The sequence below is a fragment of the Molothrus aeneus genome, chromosome 6 (assembly GCF_037042795.1).
Source record: "Molothrus aeneus isolate 106 chromosome 6, BPBGC_Maene_1.0, whole genome shotgun sequence".
Classification (NCBI taxonomy): domain Eukaryota; kingdom Metazoa; phylum Chordata; class Aves; order Passeriformes; family Icteridae; genus Molothrus; species Molothrus aeneus.
In genome coordinates this window covers 35,762,956-35,781,215 of record NC_089651.1, presented here as the reverse complement: position 1 = coordinate 35,781,215, position 18,260 = coordinate 35,762,956, and the positions used below count along the sequence as shown (strand labels likewise).

General features: G+C 34.5%; 1 protein-coding gene across 4 annotated transcripts in view; it reads left to right on the top strand.

Annotated features, from left to right (window-relative positions):
• Positions 1-18,260, top strand: part of STRN3 (striatin 3) — a 60,698-nt gene that overhangs the window by 32,862 nt on the left and 9,576 nt on the right. For 2 of the 4 annotated variants that reach the window (XM_066552876.1, XM_066552875.1), the window contains exons 8-12: positions 1,556-1,666; positions 7,446-7,586; positions 12,468-12,601; positions 17,878-18,053; positions 18,180-18,227. In XM_066552876.1, the coding sequence (XP_066408973.1) occupies positions 1,556-1,666; positions 7,446-7,586; positions 12,468-12,601; positions 17,878-18,053; positions 18,180-18,227 (610 nt within the window). The remainder of the gene's footprint in view (positions 1-1,555; positions 1,667-7,445; positions 7,587-12,467; positions 12,602-17,877; positions 18,054-18,179; positions 18,228-18,260) is intronic. The other 2 variants (XM_066552877.1, XM_066552878.1) reach the window with 2 other exon arrangements.

Sequence of the window (18,260 nt, the reverse complement as noted above, 5' to 3'; positions counted from 1 at the left end):
CATTTTATTAATGGTGCTTTGGAATTTTATTAATTAGTTTTAATTAGATTTTAATGGCATTTTCTTTTAATTGAGCTTTAGCGGTTTCAATTTTTTTTCCTCTTTGACTGGGCATGTTCTCTGACTTACCTTTCTGTGCTTCTTGTGTTTCCTCAGTAATCACTCTTCTCTCTGTCAATGCTTAGGCCCAGTGATCAGAAAGACTGAGGTCTTTGTGTTTGCAGTTTGGTAGATGTAGCTGTAGTTTGGTGTAGGATGTCATTGTTCCCTTCTCATCGCCAGAGTTCTTTGTGGGCAGCTCAGGGGACTCTGCCATTATGCTCCTGTTTCATGTTTCACTGCCCTTGCCATCTCTGTATTCCACCTCTTTGATCAAGATTGTCATTAGATGATGACAGATGCATCAGTATCCTAGGGTATCTGTCTGCTCATTCATTGTCATGTTTTGTCATGAAACATGTGCTTGGAATAACTCCTGTTTTTTTTTATTTTAAATGCATGTTACTTCATTTCTGCTGAATATGACTCCTCTTGTGTACTTTCATGATTATAATGGTTATAACTTCAAAAATGGGTTATAACTTCAAAAATGGGTACAATTATATTGTAAATATGATTGGAAGTTGGGAACTGAGGAACTAAGTCTTGTGATTTCATGCCTAAAGAATTTGTGAGTAAAAAGCTAAACTGGCACACAAACCAAGTTTGTTTGCTACCTGATTGTCTACTAGCAAAAGTGCTTCTGCAAATGTTATATTTGCCTTGTCATAGAAACAGGTTTATCTTTTTAGTAATTCTAAGTTTCCAGAAATTACTGAGGTGGATAATGTAGAAAAGTAGAGAACTGACTTTTCATAAAGAATAATTAACTCTGCAATATTTGTCAAAAAGAAAAATATATGTCTTCGGAAACTACTGTGAAATGTTGTGTTTCTCCTAATTATGATTTAATTTCTGGAATGCAGTGGGATGTCCCCCTGTACAAATTACTCTTCTTCATCTTTATGTGAAAAACTGTATTTATAGACTTGTTTCTCTGGTTACATGTAGGAGCAAGGTTTCTTTCTTGTGCATGTGGAATGAATGCGAAAGGATGCATGGTGGTCTTCATGAATAAACTGGCACTGACTTACTCAGCTTGCATTTTCATGAGAGATATAGCATGAATGCTTTTATTTGCTTATTCAACACTGGCTGAATAATTTCTTAACACTGTCTTTCTAAAGATGCAGTAATTGTTTCTAAATACCAATGATTTTTTGTGTATTTCGAATTATCTAACATAAACAGTTACTTATGAAGTATAATTTGTTTGCTCCTTGGTAACAAATTAACATACAATTTTCAAATATGTAACTGATAATATACAGTGCCTTGGAAAACTGTATTAAATGAAACTTGGTCTTTTATCAACTTAAAACGGAGACTGCACCTTTAAAATAAAGATTTATTAATAACTCTTATTAATGCTCTTATACAGCTATGACAGTAAATCACCAACAGCTTGCATTGCCAATTGCTGTTTTTTTTTCTTTTAATAATATGCTGCATGTAGACAAAGATGACCTGTCCCCAACTGCTGAGGTTTGGGATGTAGACCAGGGACTAATAAGTAAACTGAAGGAACAGTACAAGAAGGAACGAAAGGGGAAGAAAGGGGTAAAGAGTAAGTGCAGATTCTGAATCTTGTAATGCAACACTTTTTTGCCTATTTATATTGAAGACATTTTTTCTCATGAGTTCTGTTTGTTGTTTTGTTTTTGTTTTTTTTGTTAAGCATCATTTTCTGTAATGGGGGCAACCAACTTTAACTTTCTACCTGCTGAATGTGAATATATCAAAACCTTTGACAGGCATTTCTTAAATGAGAAATGTTGAAAAGGCAAAAATTCAAGGTTTAAAGAGGTGAAGAAAACTAAATGCATAGAAATGTTAGTGTAAAAATAATTAACAACTTGCATTTTGAGAACATTGGTACTCTTAAGAAGTTTTCTGAAAGTTTTTAACTTCATCTGCTTCTTAAAGTATAATACTGTGATACTGTTGTGGGACTGGTGATTGTTGGGCTTTTTCTGGGGTAGTAGTGTGGGGTTTTTTATTTACTTTTTGGGGTTTTTTTTCTTTTTTTAATATGAACTTGAATCAAGTTTATATTAAAATCAGTTGCTATTTATGGTCTTGTAATTATTTTTACAGCCCCAGGCATGGAGAATTAGGAAATGCTTGTAATGTAATTAGTTTAAATCCATTCTATACATCTGGAGTCACTCCAGCAGCTCCGTGTCCTTCCTGTGCTGGCAGCCAGAGCTGATGCAGCCCTGCAGGTGGGGTCTCAGCAGAGCAGGGCAGAGGGGCAGAATCCCCTCCCTGGCCCTGCTGCCCACGCTGCTCTGGATGCAGCCCAGGACACGTTTGGCTCTCTGGGCTGGCAGTGCCCATGGCTGGCTCATGTGCAGCCTCTCAGCCAGCAGCACCCCCAAGTCCTTCTGGGCAGGGCTGCTCTGGGGTTGTTCATCCCCAGCCTGTGCTGAGACTGGGGCTTGCCCCAACCCAGGAGCAGCACCAGCACCTGGTCTTGTTAAACCTCAGGAGATTCCCATGGATCTGCTCCTGGAGCTTGTCCAGGTCCCTCTGGATGGAATCCTATGTCGCTTTAGAGAAGCTCCCATGGTTGCTGTGCTTTTATTTTGGAAGTATTTTTTAACAATTTCTGGAGATAACTAGTAAAAAAACTTTTTCCTCAGTTTGAAAAATTGTATGGGTATACACTAACTAAATTACATGATAAGTAAAATACAACACCTGCTGATGACTTCTGTAATTATTAAGATTTCAATTTACTTTGTAACACCTAATGGTTACTGGTCAGTTAGTGCATGTTAGTTGTTTTTTTCAGCATTTTTGCATGACTTGTTCACACACATAAACATAAAAGTTTTGACAAAGCAAAGAGTTTTAGTCTTTGCTTTAATCAGAACCTACAGTAGTCATCTGCATGCTAATGTGTATCAGCATGTAACATGTAAATCAGCAGTTGACATCAAATTTGCATAAAATATATGGTAGCATTATAAACTTATTTTTAATACCAAAATGAACTTCTTTTATTTGACATTTTCTTACTAAATTCTTTACATTTTAGACATTTTGAACCATAGTAGCTGCAAAGTAACAAAATTTTCTTCATCTAAAGGAATTTTGAAATCTTTGGTTGACAGAAGACAGTATTTAGGAGACCGCTGTGTGACAGTGCTGAGAAGTGACATAAGTCATTTTTAGCTTTTTAAGTTGGAATTCTCCTTTGGGAAACCCTGAACACATATAGTATTCAAAGGTGGTTTGTGAAATTCTTGGCTTGTCACATTCATGATAGTTTCTGGTTGAAAATTAGCATCTACATCACTGAGCTAATTGGATGAGAGAACTCCATACACAGAGTAAAAGTATGCATTCAAGGTTGGGCAGATTGATTTAAATACGATTTTGAGACTTTTTTCCCTCAGCTTTTTAACATTCTGAAACTGAAAATAATGTTGAAGGGCTTTTTAATTCCTGCTGCTTGTATCTGATAATTTGGGGACTTCATCCTGAATACATATCTCTTCCTTTGCCCTTCATTGTTTTGACTTCTATCAGAATTTGAGTCCCATCAGAGCTTATCTGCATGGTAATATGTATCATCATAAATGTCAAACAAATGTGCATTAAATGTCATCTTTTGCAATACTTTGAAGACAGCATAATAAGACATTCTCATGGGTTCTTTTGTTGGATTTGCATCTATAACTGCCATAATCTGTATTTAGATTGTAACATAACAGGGCAGACACAGCCCTGGCCTCAGTTATGGAAACTTTCATTCCACATGTACACATAAATAAGTGAACAGAAGTACATCTGATTCTATATTTTGATACTTCTCTAGTCTGTATCCTCATGTTTCCTTTTGGGTGGAACATCTTAATTAAGGTCATCTTCTGTTAGCACATATACTTTCATTAAGTACTCTTGTTTGCTGGGGAAAAAGAGGGTGTCTGTCCAGGTAGTCACCATGTTATGTGGAACTACTACCTCTTTATGAAAGGATCTTTAAAAATACCCCTCCAATATAAAAGTCCACCACCTCACAACTTTAATTTCCTTCACAATGTAAGCTGTAAAATAATGCAAAATCTGTTTATTGAAGAGTTCTTGTGTTAAAAAACCCCAGAAGCAGACAAACAAACCATACCTATCCAGGACTTACTGTGATACATAGATAAAGAGTTAGGTTTGATGTCTACAAAAGCAGATGTCTACTTCTCTTTTCAGTAATATGCTGAATTTAAGACCTCTTTCTTGCCCAGATTTGGTAAGATCAATTTTGGCAGGTAAGTCAGGGGATGGCTGTTTTTCAGATATAGCCTGTCACCTTTGCAGGGTGTGATAGTGGAGGTGTTGCATATCTCATTTCATTCTGTGAGGTCAGCATAATGTGTTCTCAGTTTGAAAGTTTTCACAGCTTGTGTATATATGTATATATCACTGTAGAAATGAAGATACTTTTACTGTTTTTCTTTAGCTTTTTTGTGCTTTTTTTAAAACTTTCCTGCTCTCTTCCTTCAGTTTGATTGTTCTGTACTTACAAAACAGTATCTGTACAGTTCACTTTCCTACCCTTGATTTCTGGAAATAGTATAATAGTTGATAGGACTGAAAAGAGATCTGAATTTCACCATCTTCATTATCATCACCTCTTCTTGACATATAAGAATCTCTGTGTTATATTCAGACTTGGACTAATACATCTTCCACCTAATAAAACTCTGCTTAAGGCTTCTCAGACTAAAACTTTTCATCACTGAATATTCAGTTATCTTTTTCACTTTTGATCTTTGAAGAACAGTACACTGAGATGGTACTGTTAATTTTTGCTTCTGTTCATACCAGGTCAATTTTTTTTTTGTCCTTGGCTTTTTTTGAGGGTAAATGGGTCATCCAGTTTTGTTCCTTGACCATAGTTTCTTATGCAGAGGTGGCACATTCTTTTCTTTAAAAATCTCCTTGCAACATTTACTATACTTGAACAGTTACATGAAGGTGCACTTGCACTTACATGAAAGCAGAAACTTGGGCAGTCTTCTGTAGTGGTGGCACAGTCTTGAATGCTAACACATTTTCCAGCATGAAATGCACAGAAGTTGTTCAGAACAGCAGCTGCTCCTTTGTAAACTTCTCTCTGTATTGTATGATGTTTGAGGACTGTTCTGAGATTATGCCTGAAGGACAAGAAGTGCCCAAACATACTGAAAAACACTAAAAGGCAAGGATATCAGCCCCCCAGTTAGTGACAAACTAAATGAATGGCTGCTTCAAGATAGCAGAGCAGAGGGACTACTTTTAGTTTCTTCTGAGAATGCTTCGAGACAAACTTGTCATGCTCATATGTTTGGCATGAAAGCACCTGGAGAAGATGCTTTCAGTTCAGATAGAGGAAGCGTTTATAAGCCATTTGTGGCATTTTGCATCAATGTGTAGAACCGTTCATGCATGTCAACACGGAGAAGACACGGTTTTTTTTCTGGAAAGCAAAGGGTTCATGAAAGTAAACAGTTTAGGGTCCCAGTCATGACTTTTATCCTGTCAATTTATTGATTGCTCTGTAATATCTTCAAGAATATATCTACTCCATCACTGTAGGTGCCTGGCTGATGGCTGACTGTAATAAAGATGAAGACAAGCTTTGTAGTCTGTGTGGTGTAGAGAACTGTCCATTCTAAGAGTGACTTTTCTTATGTGAGATCTCACCTGCTGGCTGCAATATTGAATACTATACTTCAGAAATGAAATCCTTTCAGTATTGAGCCTGTTAGAAAAAGAGTGTTGGTTCAAACAAGATTTCTCATTATTATTTTACATTCACTTCATCAGCTGGGATCACAGTTTTCTAGACATTCTTCTACAGGAGAATGAAATGAAACTTAACTGCTCAAGTCATCTGTTTTATGAGGAAAGCTTTTGGAAGCCAGTTTTATTCTCAGATTGCTTCTGGGTAGCAGTCTTTGTATATTTAACTAGAATACTAAGTGTTCTGTGAAGGAAAGAAAAAAATACCCAAAGCAGAAAAAACGTAAATATAGGGAGTTTTATTACTTGGCAAAATGAGAATGTATTGCAAATATTAATGAGAATAGTCATATAGCATCCTTTTAGGGGTTTGTGAGGTATACTTCCTGCAATTCTTCTTCAATAAATACTTTTTGTTGTATTCCCTCTCTGCAGAGAATTCTCCATTATCTTTAGAGAATTCTGTTATTCATGGACACTTATTTTTGAGCACATTGATTTAAACCAGTAAGATCTGAAATGATCAGATACTTTGTGAAAGAGTACATTTTAGTGTTTAACTGTTTGAATAATGGTTCTGAGTTTAAGTCATCTGTAATCATAGTATTTGCATTTAATTTTTTTGGCAATAAAGGCTTTGGTTTAGTTTCAATTTCCTTTTTAATAAATGTTAGACATGTCACTTCAATATAAGAACTTGTTCACTAATGCTTCCTTTACTAAATGGCCTACAATATCTCTGCTTGCAGTCCCAGGAAGGGCTGTTTTATTGGTTGAAATTTGATTATGTCTTTCATCATTATGGATTGTTTTCTTTAATGAGGTTCTCTCACTGAAATACACTTTATAATTGAAGCTTGACTTTTTGATGTGGAAGCTGTAAAGGTGAAAGCAGGAGTGGATTTAGTAATTTAAAGATACTTTAAATCATACTTTTTTGTTTGCTAATGTCTACATATTAATTAAATGTACATATAATTCAGAATGCCTTGTTTCTAGAATCTTGCTTTTATAATAATTTTAATATAATATACATCTGCAGTTCCATACAGTGGTGGAAACATTCTTGCTGCTGTGTTCAACAAACATTTCATACAATTTAAATACCATTCAAAGCAGGGAAAGTTAATTGTTCGTTGCACCCCCATTATGAGTTGTCTGTACTTTTGCTCTCATTTTTAAGCTTATTTTTAATTAGCACTCTGTTTTTTATTGTTAAATTGTTTAGTATAGTTAAAGTTGTGTAATACTATTAGAAAATGTTTAAATCATACTTATTTTGTTTAATAGTGAATGTTCTTTTAGTATTTGGCTTGACTTTCCAGCAGGGCTGTAAGATGATTTTTTTCCTCTCTCCTACAGGAAATTGTAGAATAGATCTACAGAACACAAAGGAGTTATTCTTTGATTTAGTGAATTTCAATTGTTTGCATGTAGTTTTCAGATTTGGTGTATTAACTCCTGCTTTTGTTTTCCAAACCATTACTAAACAAAAGCAAAGCACTATTTATTTTAAGGAGGTCCCATCAGTAATTATTCTTATTTAATGGATTTTTAGACTTCAGTCAAGTCAAGCGGTAGCAATCAAATGAATTTTTGCTGCTGACATTAATTTACAGGAGTCAACAGGACAAAACTTCACGACATGATAGCTGATCTGGGCGATGATGAGATACCCCACATCCCTTCAGGAATCATTAATCAATCTAGGTCACCCTCTTCTAGAATGACTGATCATGAAGGTGCAAGAGCAGAGGAAGGTACAAAAAATTCAGCTACTTACTATATTTCAGGAGATTTCTTTTAGAAAGCACACGCTGTCATTTATTATCCCCTCTGTAAAGCTGAATGCAGTTGCAGATTGCCACATTATTATTTTACTTGCAATTCTTCCCAAATGGTTTTATGAGAATATGGCTGTAGTTTTTGTGGCTTTTTATAACTCAGCATTGTTTAATAAGTTTTTTTAGATAACTTCATGTACAGCAGTGTGTTCTGACACTATTCACTATTAAATCCCTCTTTGGAGACACCCCCCCCCCCATTAGCAAAACCTTTCACAAATAGGTTATTTATTGAGGGGAAAAAAGGTGAGTATAAACATTTGATGCACAGTTTGGATTTTGAAATGAAAAGTGGTGATTTAATTATGGGACTAATTAGTCTCTTTTCCTCAAATTTAATGTTCTCTTTTATAAAATTCCCTTGATCTACGTACACAAGTTTACAAAGACATTATTTATTTCTTTACAAAGTATTTATTTAAGTTTCAGGATTATCTTTGGCAATGAAAATTAGTGGCAAGCTATTATATATAAAGTTGAAAATCTTGTATTTAGCTTTTAAATTTTTTGTTTTAAAGGAATGATTTTCCTGTATTAGCTTTGAAATTAGAATACCATTATGTAAATTGTCCTCTGCTTAGAGCATATTAATTCAAAATACTCAGGTGTATTCAGATTTGGCTCTTTTAGGATGATCTTTGACCCATAAGTCCTGGTATGGTGTCAGCTATAGCAGAAATAGAATTTACATTACTGCTGATTCCAGGAATTGATTGGTTCTCCTGTTCTTTTTCATCCTTGGCCTCACAAATGCCTGTCAACAGGCAAGCAGAAAACAGCCCCAAACCACATTTCAAGGAGGTTTTTTTGTTGTTCTCCAAAACTCTCATTTTACAACAGTCATCTTATTTACTGCCTTCCTTTTCATCTTTGTTTTTATTTCCATATTCAAGATGAAGCAGTATCAAATTTACCTGTGGAGTGCAATTGAAAAATCTACAGATGAAAATCCACTGGCTAAAACTTGTAGACGTATATTTAAGTTGTTTTTAGATTCAGTGTTTACATGCTTTAGGTTGCCTTTCAGCCATGTTTAGGTATTTAGGCCATACATGTTGTGCAAAGAAACACATGCACAGACCTTGTTACGGACAGGGATGCTGTCTCAGGTAGAGGCCTTACATCTAAAATTATACTGGACAAAACCAGTATATATTTTTGAAGAAATAGATGCTAGATTTGAATTTGATAGGGACTGACTTTTATTTCCTGGTTCTTGTAGCACAAACATTGTGTTAGCCTTCAAGTAAAGATTGTTCACACTGTTCAAATAAATTGCTTTCATGTTTATATTTTCACGCTGTTAAATGTGTCCATGTCTTTTTAACTTGTCAGTGTAGTTTGCTCTTTATTTATTAAGAGTAATAATATTAATATCTCTATCATCTTATTTGCTCATTTTGGTTTCTGCATAGTTTTTAAACTTGAATATTAGAGTGTAAGTTCTGCTATTTCTATCCTGAATGCTATGTGGCTTCTGTACCATATGGTGCAAAACTGCAAATAAACAGGCAGTGTTTTATTTGAATTCCTTCTAGATGCATTACAAGGCCAAATACTTCATTATCATAAAATACAGATTTTACTCAGTTATTTATTCAGCCTTGTTCTGAAAGCTAAGATTTTGCAGATAACTTCAGGCTTTTTTCTAGGATACACTAGCCTATGCTGAGGAATTTTGTCAAGCTATAGTTGTCTTTTGACTGTATGGAAGTTTTATGCCATGCTTTGAATATTACAGTTCTGACATAGTGATTGATAATTTTTTCTTGAAGGGGGTTCATGGAGGAACTAGCTCTGAATGGCTTGGAATATCTCTTTCATACCTCTAAAGGTGTGAGAGTTTGGGTTTGGGTTTTTCGTTGTTGTTTGTTTTTCATTTGTTTGTTTATTTTTCACTCTGAACTGCCTGGTTAATTATAATGTTATGCCATAATCACACTTGATAATTTTGGCCATGAGAAATTGGAGTTTCCATTTCAACATATTCTATTATTTCAGAAATGGTATCAACATGATTTTCCATCCAGTGTAGAGAAAATTACTTTCTTCACTGATTGTTTTCAGTTTTAATATCTATAGATTGCAGAGATGTCAATCTACAGATTGACAGAAAAAAAGCAGTAACATCTAATTACTTGAGTATGAACAGCTGCTTTTGATGTACCACATATTAACTTTGTGGGAAACAAGAGTCTCTGTTGTACAGTAGACAGCAACAGCCTATATGAGTATACGTATGTGATCAGAGGTTAAAGCAGTTTGTACAATCACTGCTTGATTTTGACTTAATGGTGTATGATGTGAAGAACTTGAAGGTAAGAAGTGCTTGTTAAGATTGGCTAAGCAAATACTTAATTATACAATTTTATATTTCAATATTTATTTCACCTAGTTTCACCTACAAAGGAACTTGTACTATCACATTTTAACTTTATATTTATTGATTGCAAACTCAGTTAAGCATTTACATTATGCTATGACAATAATATTGTACTGTGTGCTAGAAAAAAATTTGTATTTTTTTTCTAGATTAAAAGCATTAAAAAGTAATTTATTTAACTATCACTTGCATATACCTATTGTTGCATTGTTTTGGTATCTGAAGATGTGGGTCTTTATTTTTAGTAGCTGTAACATCATGCATTTTTCATTGTGTTACTATTCTGCCATTTCCTTTTTTGCAAAAGCAGTTTACAGCCATTTTTTAAACTTCTCAAATATGCCTCACTTTAAGATATAAAATTCACAAATAAATTATAGAACACATGTACATACATATTGGCAGCTTTAGTATTCTGAATTAGTCTTCTGAATTTTGAGTAGCATGAATTTTGAAGCTTTAAGTAAAGAAATAGTCACTCATGCAAACAAAATTTGACAAATTTGTGGTATAGGTTCTTGATGTGGTGGTCCTTATTTTTTATTATAAAGCACAGGAAGGTTGATCTGTTAAGGTCAGGTGACGTTAGTTTCACAAAAAATTAGTATGACAGGTTACAGGGCTTTCCTAAACCTTGTGGGCCTGTCCTAAAGATCAAATAGGAGTAAGGGAAAGTAAATAGGTGTTTTGTAGGAATGTATCTTTTTTGTAATATAAGTCCTTTGTCGGTTTGTAGTAGATCTTCAGATGTAGAGTTTTAGTAAATTACTGATGGAAATAAAAAGCTTATTCATATAAGGGCATGGTAAGCCATTTTGGGCTGTTAATGTAATGTAGCATTCTTATGAGTCAAACTTGTATGGATTGTGAATGTTTTTACAAGAGGTGATTGTGCATAGTTAGAATATTGTTTGCTCTTTTTATGCAATTGTAGGAACAGCAGTCTGTATTCTTAGATTATGTTCTTGGATTCTCAGAAATAGTTGAATTGATTATGCTAATGAAGTTACATTTCTTAATAGTATGATAGTTCTGAAGCATTAAGACCTGTTTTATTCTTGGGAAGTGATGTCTTTTGATCTAGCTGGACTGGCTCCTGTTTGCCTAGCCCTAGCAGTAGTGCCAGACATCGTAACTTTACACCTGGTTTCAGTCACTTTCATCCCATGGGAGTGGATCAGACCTAGGTTACCGTTCAGATAGTGGTCATATGGAATAATGGACATGTGTGTTCTAAACAGGAATGTATTTATTATTAGTCCTCTTGTTTAGAACTGCTTCTAGAAGACAAAATCCCTGGAAACTGGAAACTGTTTTCTCTAAGATTGAAGGGTTTTCCAGGAGGATAAGAAATAAGGAGTGGCATTAAAGTGAGGCCATAATTCTCTCTGCCAGATCAGTGACATTCAAAAGTCAAGCAAGTTTAAGTTTTCAAGATGTCAGATATAATTTAACATATTTTGCAGATGCTTATACTTAGCTGAAGTTCACACAGACTTTAATTTCACATACTCTACTTAAGAAGTGTTGCTATTTCTAAGTGGAAAAGAAAACTGAAAAGTAAAAGTAGCTTCTAAAATGTGCTGAAGCATTACAATGTTTATGCCTTCATTCCTGTTCCTTATTGCAAAATTGGTATTTGTGGGTTAATGGAGATTTACAAAATCATTGAAGAGGGAAAAAATATGGGTGAATATTTTAAACTTTATTATTCAGATGCAAATTCATAGTGAATGGTTATATATAACTTTTATTCATTCTAAATGATAATTAACAGAAATGTTAAATTTTAATTTGAAATATGCGCAGCTCGACAACATGAGTATCAGTTGAGTGTACTTTAAATTAGAATCCAAAATCATGCTGAGAAACTAAGAGAGGAAATGAATAAATAATAGATGCTTTCATTTTTTTCAGTTGCCTGAGAAAACTCAAAGCGGAAGAGATGTTTTGCAGGAGTCTTTTGCTTGAGTGATTAAAAATATTTAGTGTAGAAGTAGAAATATTTAACTAGTATAAAACACAAAGACATATTTGCAAGTGGATAGAAGGCAGGAAGCATGGTGTATTGAATGAAAAACTCAGCTGAGAATTTGGAAACCTGGGATGTACATTTGGTATTGCAGGGTAAAGTAATGTCAGTCAAGTCACTTGTCAGTATCAACACCTCTGTAAAGTAAGTTGAAATCAAATGATGAAGCATGGTACAAGAGTTGTGTATATAATGTGTGTGTGTTTGCACATGTGTGTGTGTCCTCATGCTCTTGGTTTTTTTTTTTTTTTGTTGGGGCTGTATGTAGTACATACAAGTTCAGTTTTAAACTCTGCTTTGCTGTTAAGTGATGAATAATGCAGCTTTTCATCAGTTTGAATTACTCTATTGAGACTTAAAGAAACTGTTTTGTTCTTTGTAGCTGAGCCAATAACGTTTCCACCTGGAGGAGGCAAGTCATTTATTATGGGTTCTGATGATGTGTTGTTAAGTGTACTGGGCCTTGGAGACCTTGCAGACTTGACAGTAACAAATGATGCAGACTATAGTTATGATGTAAGTGCAATTTTATTTTAAAATTCTTTATACAGTTTAACCAATAGTAGTTGGGTCCCTTCTCCTCAATCCTGAACATTACTGATGCACTTCTTTAGTAAAAGCTGTTACTTGGAATGGCAGAGCACCTTGCAAATGAGCTAAGTAATTAGGGTTACCAGAATTAAGTGAGATGACTTGGGTTTTTTCTACATTAATAATTTAATTCAGATTTTGTCACTGGGAGGGGGAATGTGTTATGACCTAAAATACATATTAATGTCTTAACATGACCAAAATTACAGTTATACATTGAAATGGAGTGTTGAGCAGGCATGGCATGAAACACAAATATTGATATTAACTCATTTATTTGCTATCCTTCTGATGAGTAAGTAGTGTTAACAGCACAGACTATATATATAGTAGTATATTTCAGATGTAAGCTATTAGGGGGTATTTCTGTTGTAATCCAGAGTGTTCTGACATTCCTTTGACCATATTCATTAAGCTTCTACCAGTAGTGTTAAACAAATTTTTCCTTGGCCAGTAACATAGGATGGCTGGTTAGGGAAGTGTTCAGGTAAGTTTTGCATGAAGTATTGTATTTAAAAAGTCTTGTATTGGCTTGACTGCAGATTGCAGCTTTGTATTGCTGTCTTTTGTGAACTACAAATTCTTTATAAAACAGTGTGTAGCCATTTTGCTTATTCTGAGATGGAGGGATATTTAGTGGCAAGCCAGGACAAAGGTCAGAAAGCATTGCAATTAATATACCAACTAACAGAACTGTCACATGAGAGTCTGCTAATTGTGACAAACCTGACAAACAAACCTGGTTTTGTGGTGTGAAGAGTGAGGCAGAATAGAGGTTACCTTTGCTCTTGGGGAACTTAAAGGAGAGAATAGCTGATAAATACACAAATATGAAGTCCTGCCTGAGCTAATAAGAAATTTGCAGCAGAAGCACACATTTGTTGAAGGTTGGAAGGTGTTAATCATCCTGTAGATGAAGTTGATCTTACTTTTTCAATGTTAGTTGAATTTTCAAAATTTTTTCACTTAAACCCCTGAGGCTCTTTATTTTCAGCTATTTCGTGCTCTAATATCTGGTGTATACAGAAGACAAAAGATAGAAGTAGAGTTTTTCTTACTAGGCCATTCACCAAAAATGAGTTGTGATTGACCATGATTGTCACTTGGTTTCCCTGCTTCTTGTCCAGTCCTCTCTTCCCAGTACTCATAGGATATTTTCTTCCTTTTAAAGCATAGCTGAAAAATGCACAGTGACTTCTGACTTCATGTGTCAGAAAAAACAAAGTATAAAATAACACAGATGGCAACAATTTTTTTAATATTTAGGATGACACTGGCCTGTCACAACTTTGAATAGACTGAAATTCAGATGCTGTTAGTTTTTCATCACAATGTTTCTTTACGTTAAAAATTCCATGATAGTTTTTAATTGCTGAAGTTGTTCCCTCATAGCTATGGATTTGCAGCACAGTAAGACCATCTCTTACCTTGCACCTGTAATACAGTACTTGTAGGGCATTGTAGTCTAATGCCCCTGTAAGCTTAGGTAAAGTCACTTCCTTTTCCAGTATATCTCCAGACAAGGACGTGTGACACTAAGTTAATGTGTAAGTAAAACAAGAACAATGAAAAAACCTCAAACCAGAACACTTAATGCATTTGCTCCCAATAAGTCCCTGCTCTTCAGATAGCTTTTGTGAGCTGTTAGAGTGCATTAATAAATAAAGCCACAACAGGCTTCCATTACCTTTCATGTGTCACTCCTTGAGGAGTGTTGTATTTTGAAATGGAGAGGATACGAATACAGGATAGGGGTTAAGTATAAATCTTAAAAATTTCAACTATAACTCAAAAGATTTCTGTATGTTTGATTAAATTTACCGGTTGTCTCCAAGACCAGTCATCTGGTAAACAGTAGGCATCTCAAGTCATGTCTTTTTTATTATCTAGTTACTTAAATTGACCTCAGTGCATGTAGTTGTTTGCATGCTGAGGGAATAATGTTGCCAAATCAGATGCCTCCATTTGTATATTTTTTGATTCCATAGCACCAGAGAATGGGGTTTTTCTGCAGTACAGCTGACTGAAAAATGTAAAAGTTTCCTTTATCAGAGCATGTAAACTTGGAAATCTCCAATAAGTTACAAAATTATCAAGAAAAAAGTAACATTAAAACATAAAAAGACACTGCAGCTACTAATTATTGTTCTATAAAATTTTTGTTTGCTGTTGGGGAGTACTTGTTTGACATAGGGAAATGCATGTCTCTTTACAATTTGTTAGGATTCTTTTGACTGCAGGGGCAAGGAAGATCTTCATTCCCTGATGCCTTTTTTTTTGGTGGGAGGGAGTTGTTGTTTGTGTTGGTTTAGTTCAGGTGTAGTCTTAGTCCAGTTTGCCTGTGCTTTACAAGGCAGAATGAATGGGTTGTTTGATCCTTCTTGGTCTTTAGTAAAGCCTGCTAAAGTCCACAGAAAAAGGGAGGAGCAGCTAGTGAAGTAGTCTGTGTTGTCATGACTTTGATTATCTTGACTGTGTGTGTGTATAAATACACACTTAGAGTGGAGCATCCAGACTCAGTGGGGCAGTGTGTCCATCTACACCTTATGTTTTGAGAAGCTTTGGGGATGTCACACTTTTGAACATTGATATATACTGTCCCATTTCACCACTTTGCCGTTATTCCTCTGGCCTGTTTTGTGAAATAATCTCACATTTATCCTTTGTAATCATCAGATCCCTTTTCCAAATCCTTGACTGTATTTTTCTGAGGTGGGGTTGGGTTTTTTGGTTGTTTGTTTTTTGGAAATACATTACTGGTTAACTTTTTTCTTAGAGATTGCAAGGACCTCTTTGAAGATATATCAGTTGTTCTCTTACTCTTGCAGTAAGGATATCAAGATCCATTAGAAACATGAATAAGGAAAAGAATTTTAAAAAATTGGTTTATGTATGGCTAAATTTCTAATAAAGTATATGTGGTGTCTTCTGAAAGAACCATGATGTTCGAGTCCATTTTAAAAAAATTAAAGCTTAAAAGCTATGCTTAAAATAGGAAATGTACTTTACTTTTCATAACTTGTGTAAATTCTATACCTTGCATATTAGCAGATTTCTCTGTACTGCTGAAAACAAAATTACCCTTGCAACAATCCTTTTAAGAAAAAAGAAAAAAATATAATCAACTCTTTTCATGTTTTGAAATACAAGGATCACTGTATCCAGTTCTGATTTTCTTGAATGACTTTTCATCACAACTGTGGTGGATGTTGTTGCGTGGCTGCACATTGCACCCAAAAAATTGCTAGTCACCTGCATAATCTGAGATATTTCATGTGCTCAAATTGAGGATTGCTATTTCAAGTTTTTGGCTCTAATTTCTCTAAGCCCCAGATCACTGCAAATACATGAGGGAACATAAGTTAGCTAGGTGGGTGAATATGTTACATAATGAGGATTTAAAATATCAAGGGACTCTATTTTTTAGGAAAATACCTTTTTTTTTTCTTTCCTTTTCTCCCCTTGCATTGTCCATTTGGGGAGGGAAATAAATCAATGGTTTGGTCCATATTATGTTTAATGCAGAACTCCAGAATTCCACTCTGTTCTGTTTCCTAAAATGAAAGATTATTCTTGTTATGAAGCTTGCATATAATATGCAGTGTAGGGCTAAATAACTTAAATCTCAGTAAAAATATTGCAGTATTCAGTGTACTCTGAAATAGGAAGATTGCAAGCAAAATGCTTTGTTATTATATGTATTTCTTGGTTGGCATTTAAAAAACCCTAAAAATTCAGGTTACATGTCTGGTATAACAAATTTCTGTGACTTGATTGGAATTAGGTAAAGTTTGCACTTAGGACAGAAATTTACAGTAAAATAATGGAAAAGCAAATGTCTGCACTTCTGTAACTCAAACCACTAAATTTTATTGTCTGAACCTCTTTGTTTTGTTGGCTGGATTTGAATTTGGTTTGAGTAGTGATAATTCAATCCAGATTATAGACTTGGTCCAAAAATAGTTATTACAGTATATGCTACACTATTATCTGAATATTTTCAGTCCTGACAGATAAAAAAAGGTAGTAAAATTTGATTAGCTGTGGGAGATTTTAATTTCTTATTAGTGTTGCTGAAATTAGTTTGAGATGTCAAGCTATTCTGGCCAACAGCCGAGAAACATACTTTTCAATTACATGCTGAAATAGATAGTTAAGATGAAGGATACAATTATCTTCCTTTTGTGTAACACAGAGGGTACAATTGGTTTCCATTTATTCTTAGTTTTTTTATATTGTTCATCTAATTCAAGTCAGTTTTCTAAACTAACTTTAGGGGAAAAGAGAAATACCCAGATAAGTTATTTCTTTATGATGGAGGCTTAGGATGGGATGCAGTCTGCTTGCTGCATAAATATAAATTGTATTCAAAGCTGTAAATTAGTCTCTTGGAATCGCTAGAAGGGCTTGTATTTTTCTCATAACTCTTCTTGGTTACCTATAATGAGTATTAAGCAGCTGTAATTATTGTATTTTAGCCTAACAGTCTACAAGTTAAAAGTATGAATTGGATGTTCACAGTGTATAAATATAGAGTTTGCATATATTGCTTCACAAAGCAGCTAAGTTATTGTCTCACAGATACATTTGAAACTCATTAAAGACTTAAAAAGTATTTGTGTAATGTTATGTTTAAAATCATGACAAATGTCTATTGAAATTTTGATTACTGTGTACGTGACATCACCTGTAGAAGTATTCAAGAACTATGTATGTTTCTTGTCAACCTTAGTCAAGTTACTCATCTAAGGAAGATCGCTCACCAAGCACCTCAAGCTCATTGTGTTTAAGTGATAAATGAGCTTTTGACAGCTGTAATCTCTTCCTTGGGTGCAGACAACATGGATACACAATGAAACATTTCTCTTTCTGCAAGGAAGAAGAGTTAGTGTCATTGCACAAAAGGATTAAATTCTGTTCTGAAAATCAAGTCTTCTTTTCTGTGTGTTTAACATTATATATCATTCCAGCCTGGGTCAAAGGAAACTGTTACAACAGAAAAATTTTCAGACTGTCTAGCTGGCCAGATAGGGTTGTAGATAGATACAGATAAATCAATAGATAAATACGAACTTAAGGTTGAATATATATTAACCGAATCAAGCATAGGAGGTTTTCCAAAAATACGAGGGGATATATATATATAAAATCCATATTTTAAAATCCAAGATAAAATGACTTCTTTCCTTTTCTCTTTCAAGTTGCCAGCTAATAAAGATGCCTTCCGAAAGACATGGAACCCTAAGTATACGCTACGCAGTCATTTTGATGGAGTGCGAGCATTAGCTTTTCATCCTGTAGAGCCTGTGCTGGTTACAGCCTCTGAGGACCATACTCTAAAACTCTGGAATTTGCAGAAAACGGTTCCTGCCAAAAAGCAAGTATATGGGTCTTATAAAACATCAGTTGTGTTTTAAATGCCTTTGAAATGGATTAACTCTTACAGTTTCAAGTTTTTCAGTAGAGATTTCAAGTGGCATAATAACTCTTCTTTTTCTTTCAGGAGTGCCTCTTTAGATGTAGAACCCATCTACACATTTAGGGCCCACATGTGAGTGTTTGATATTATTCATGGCTAATAAAT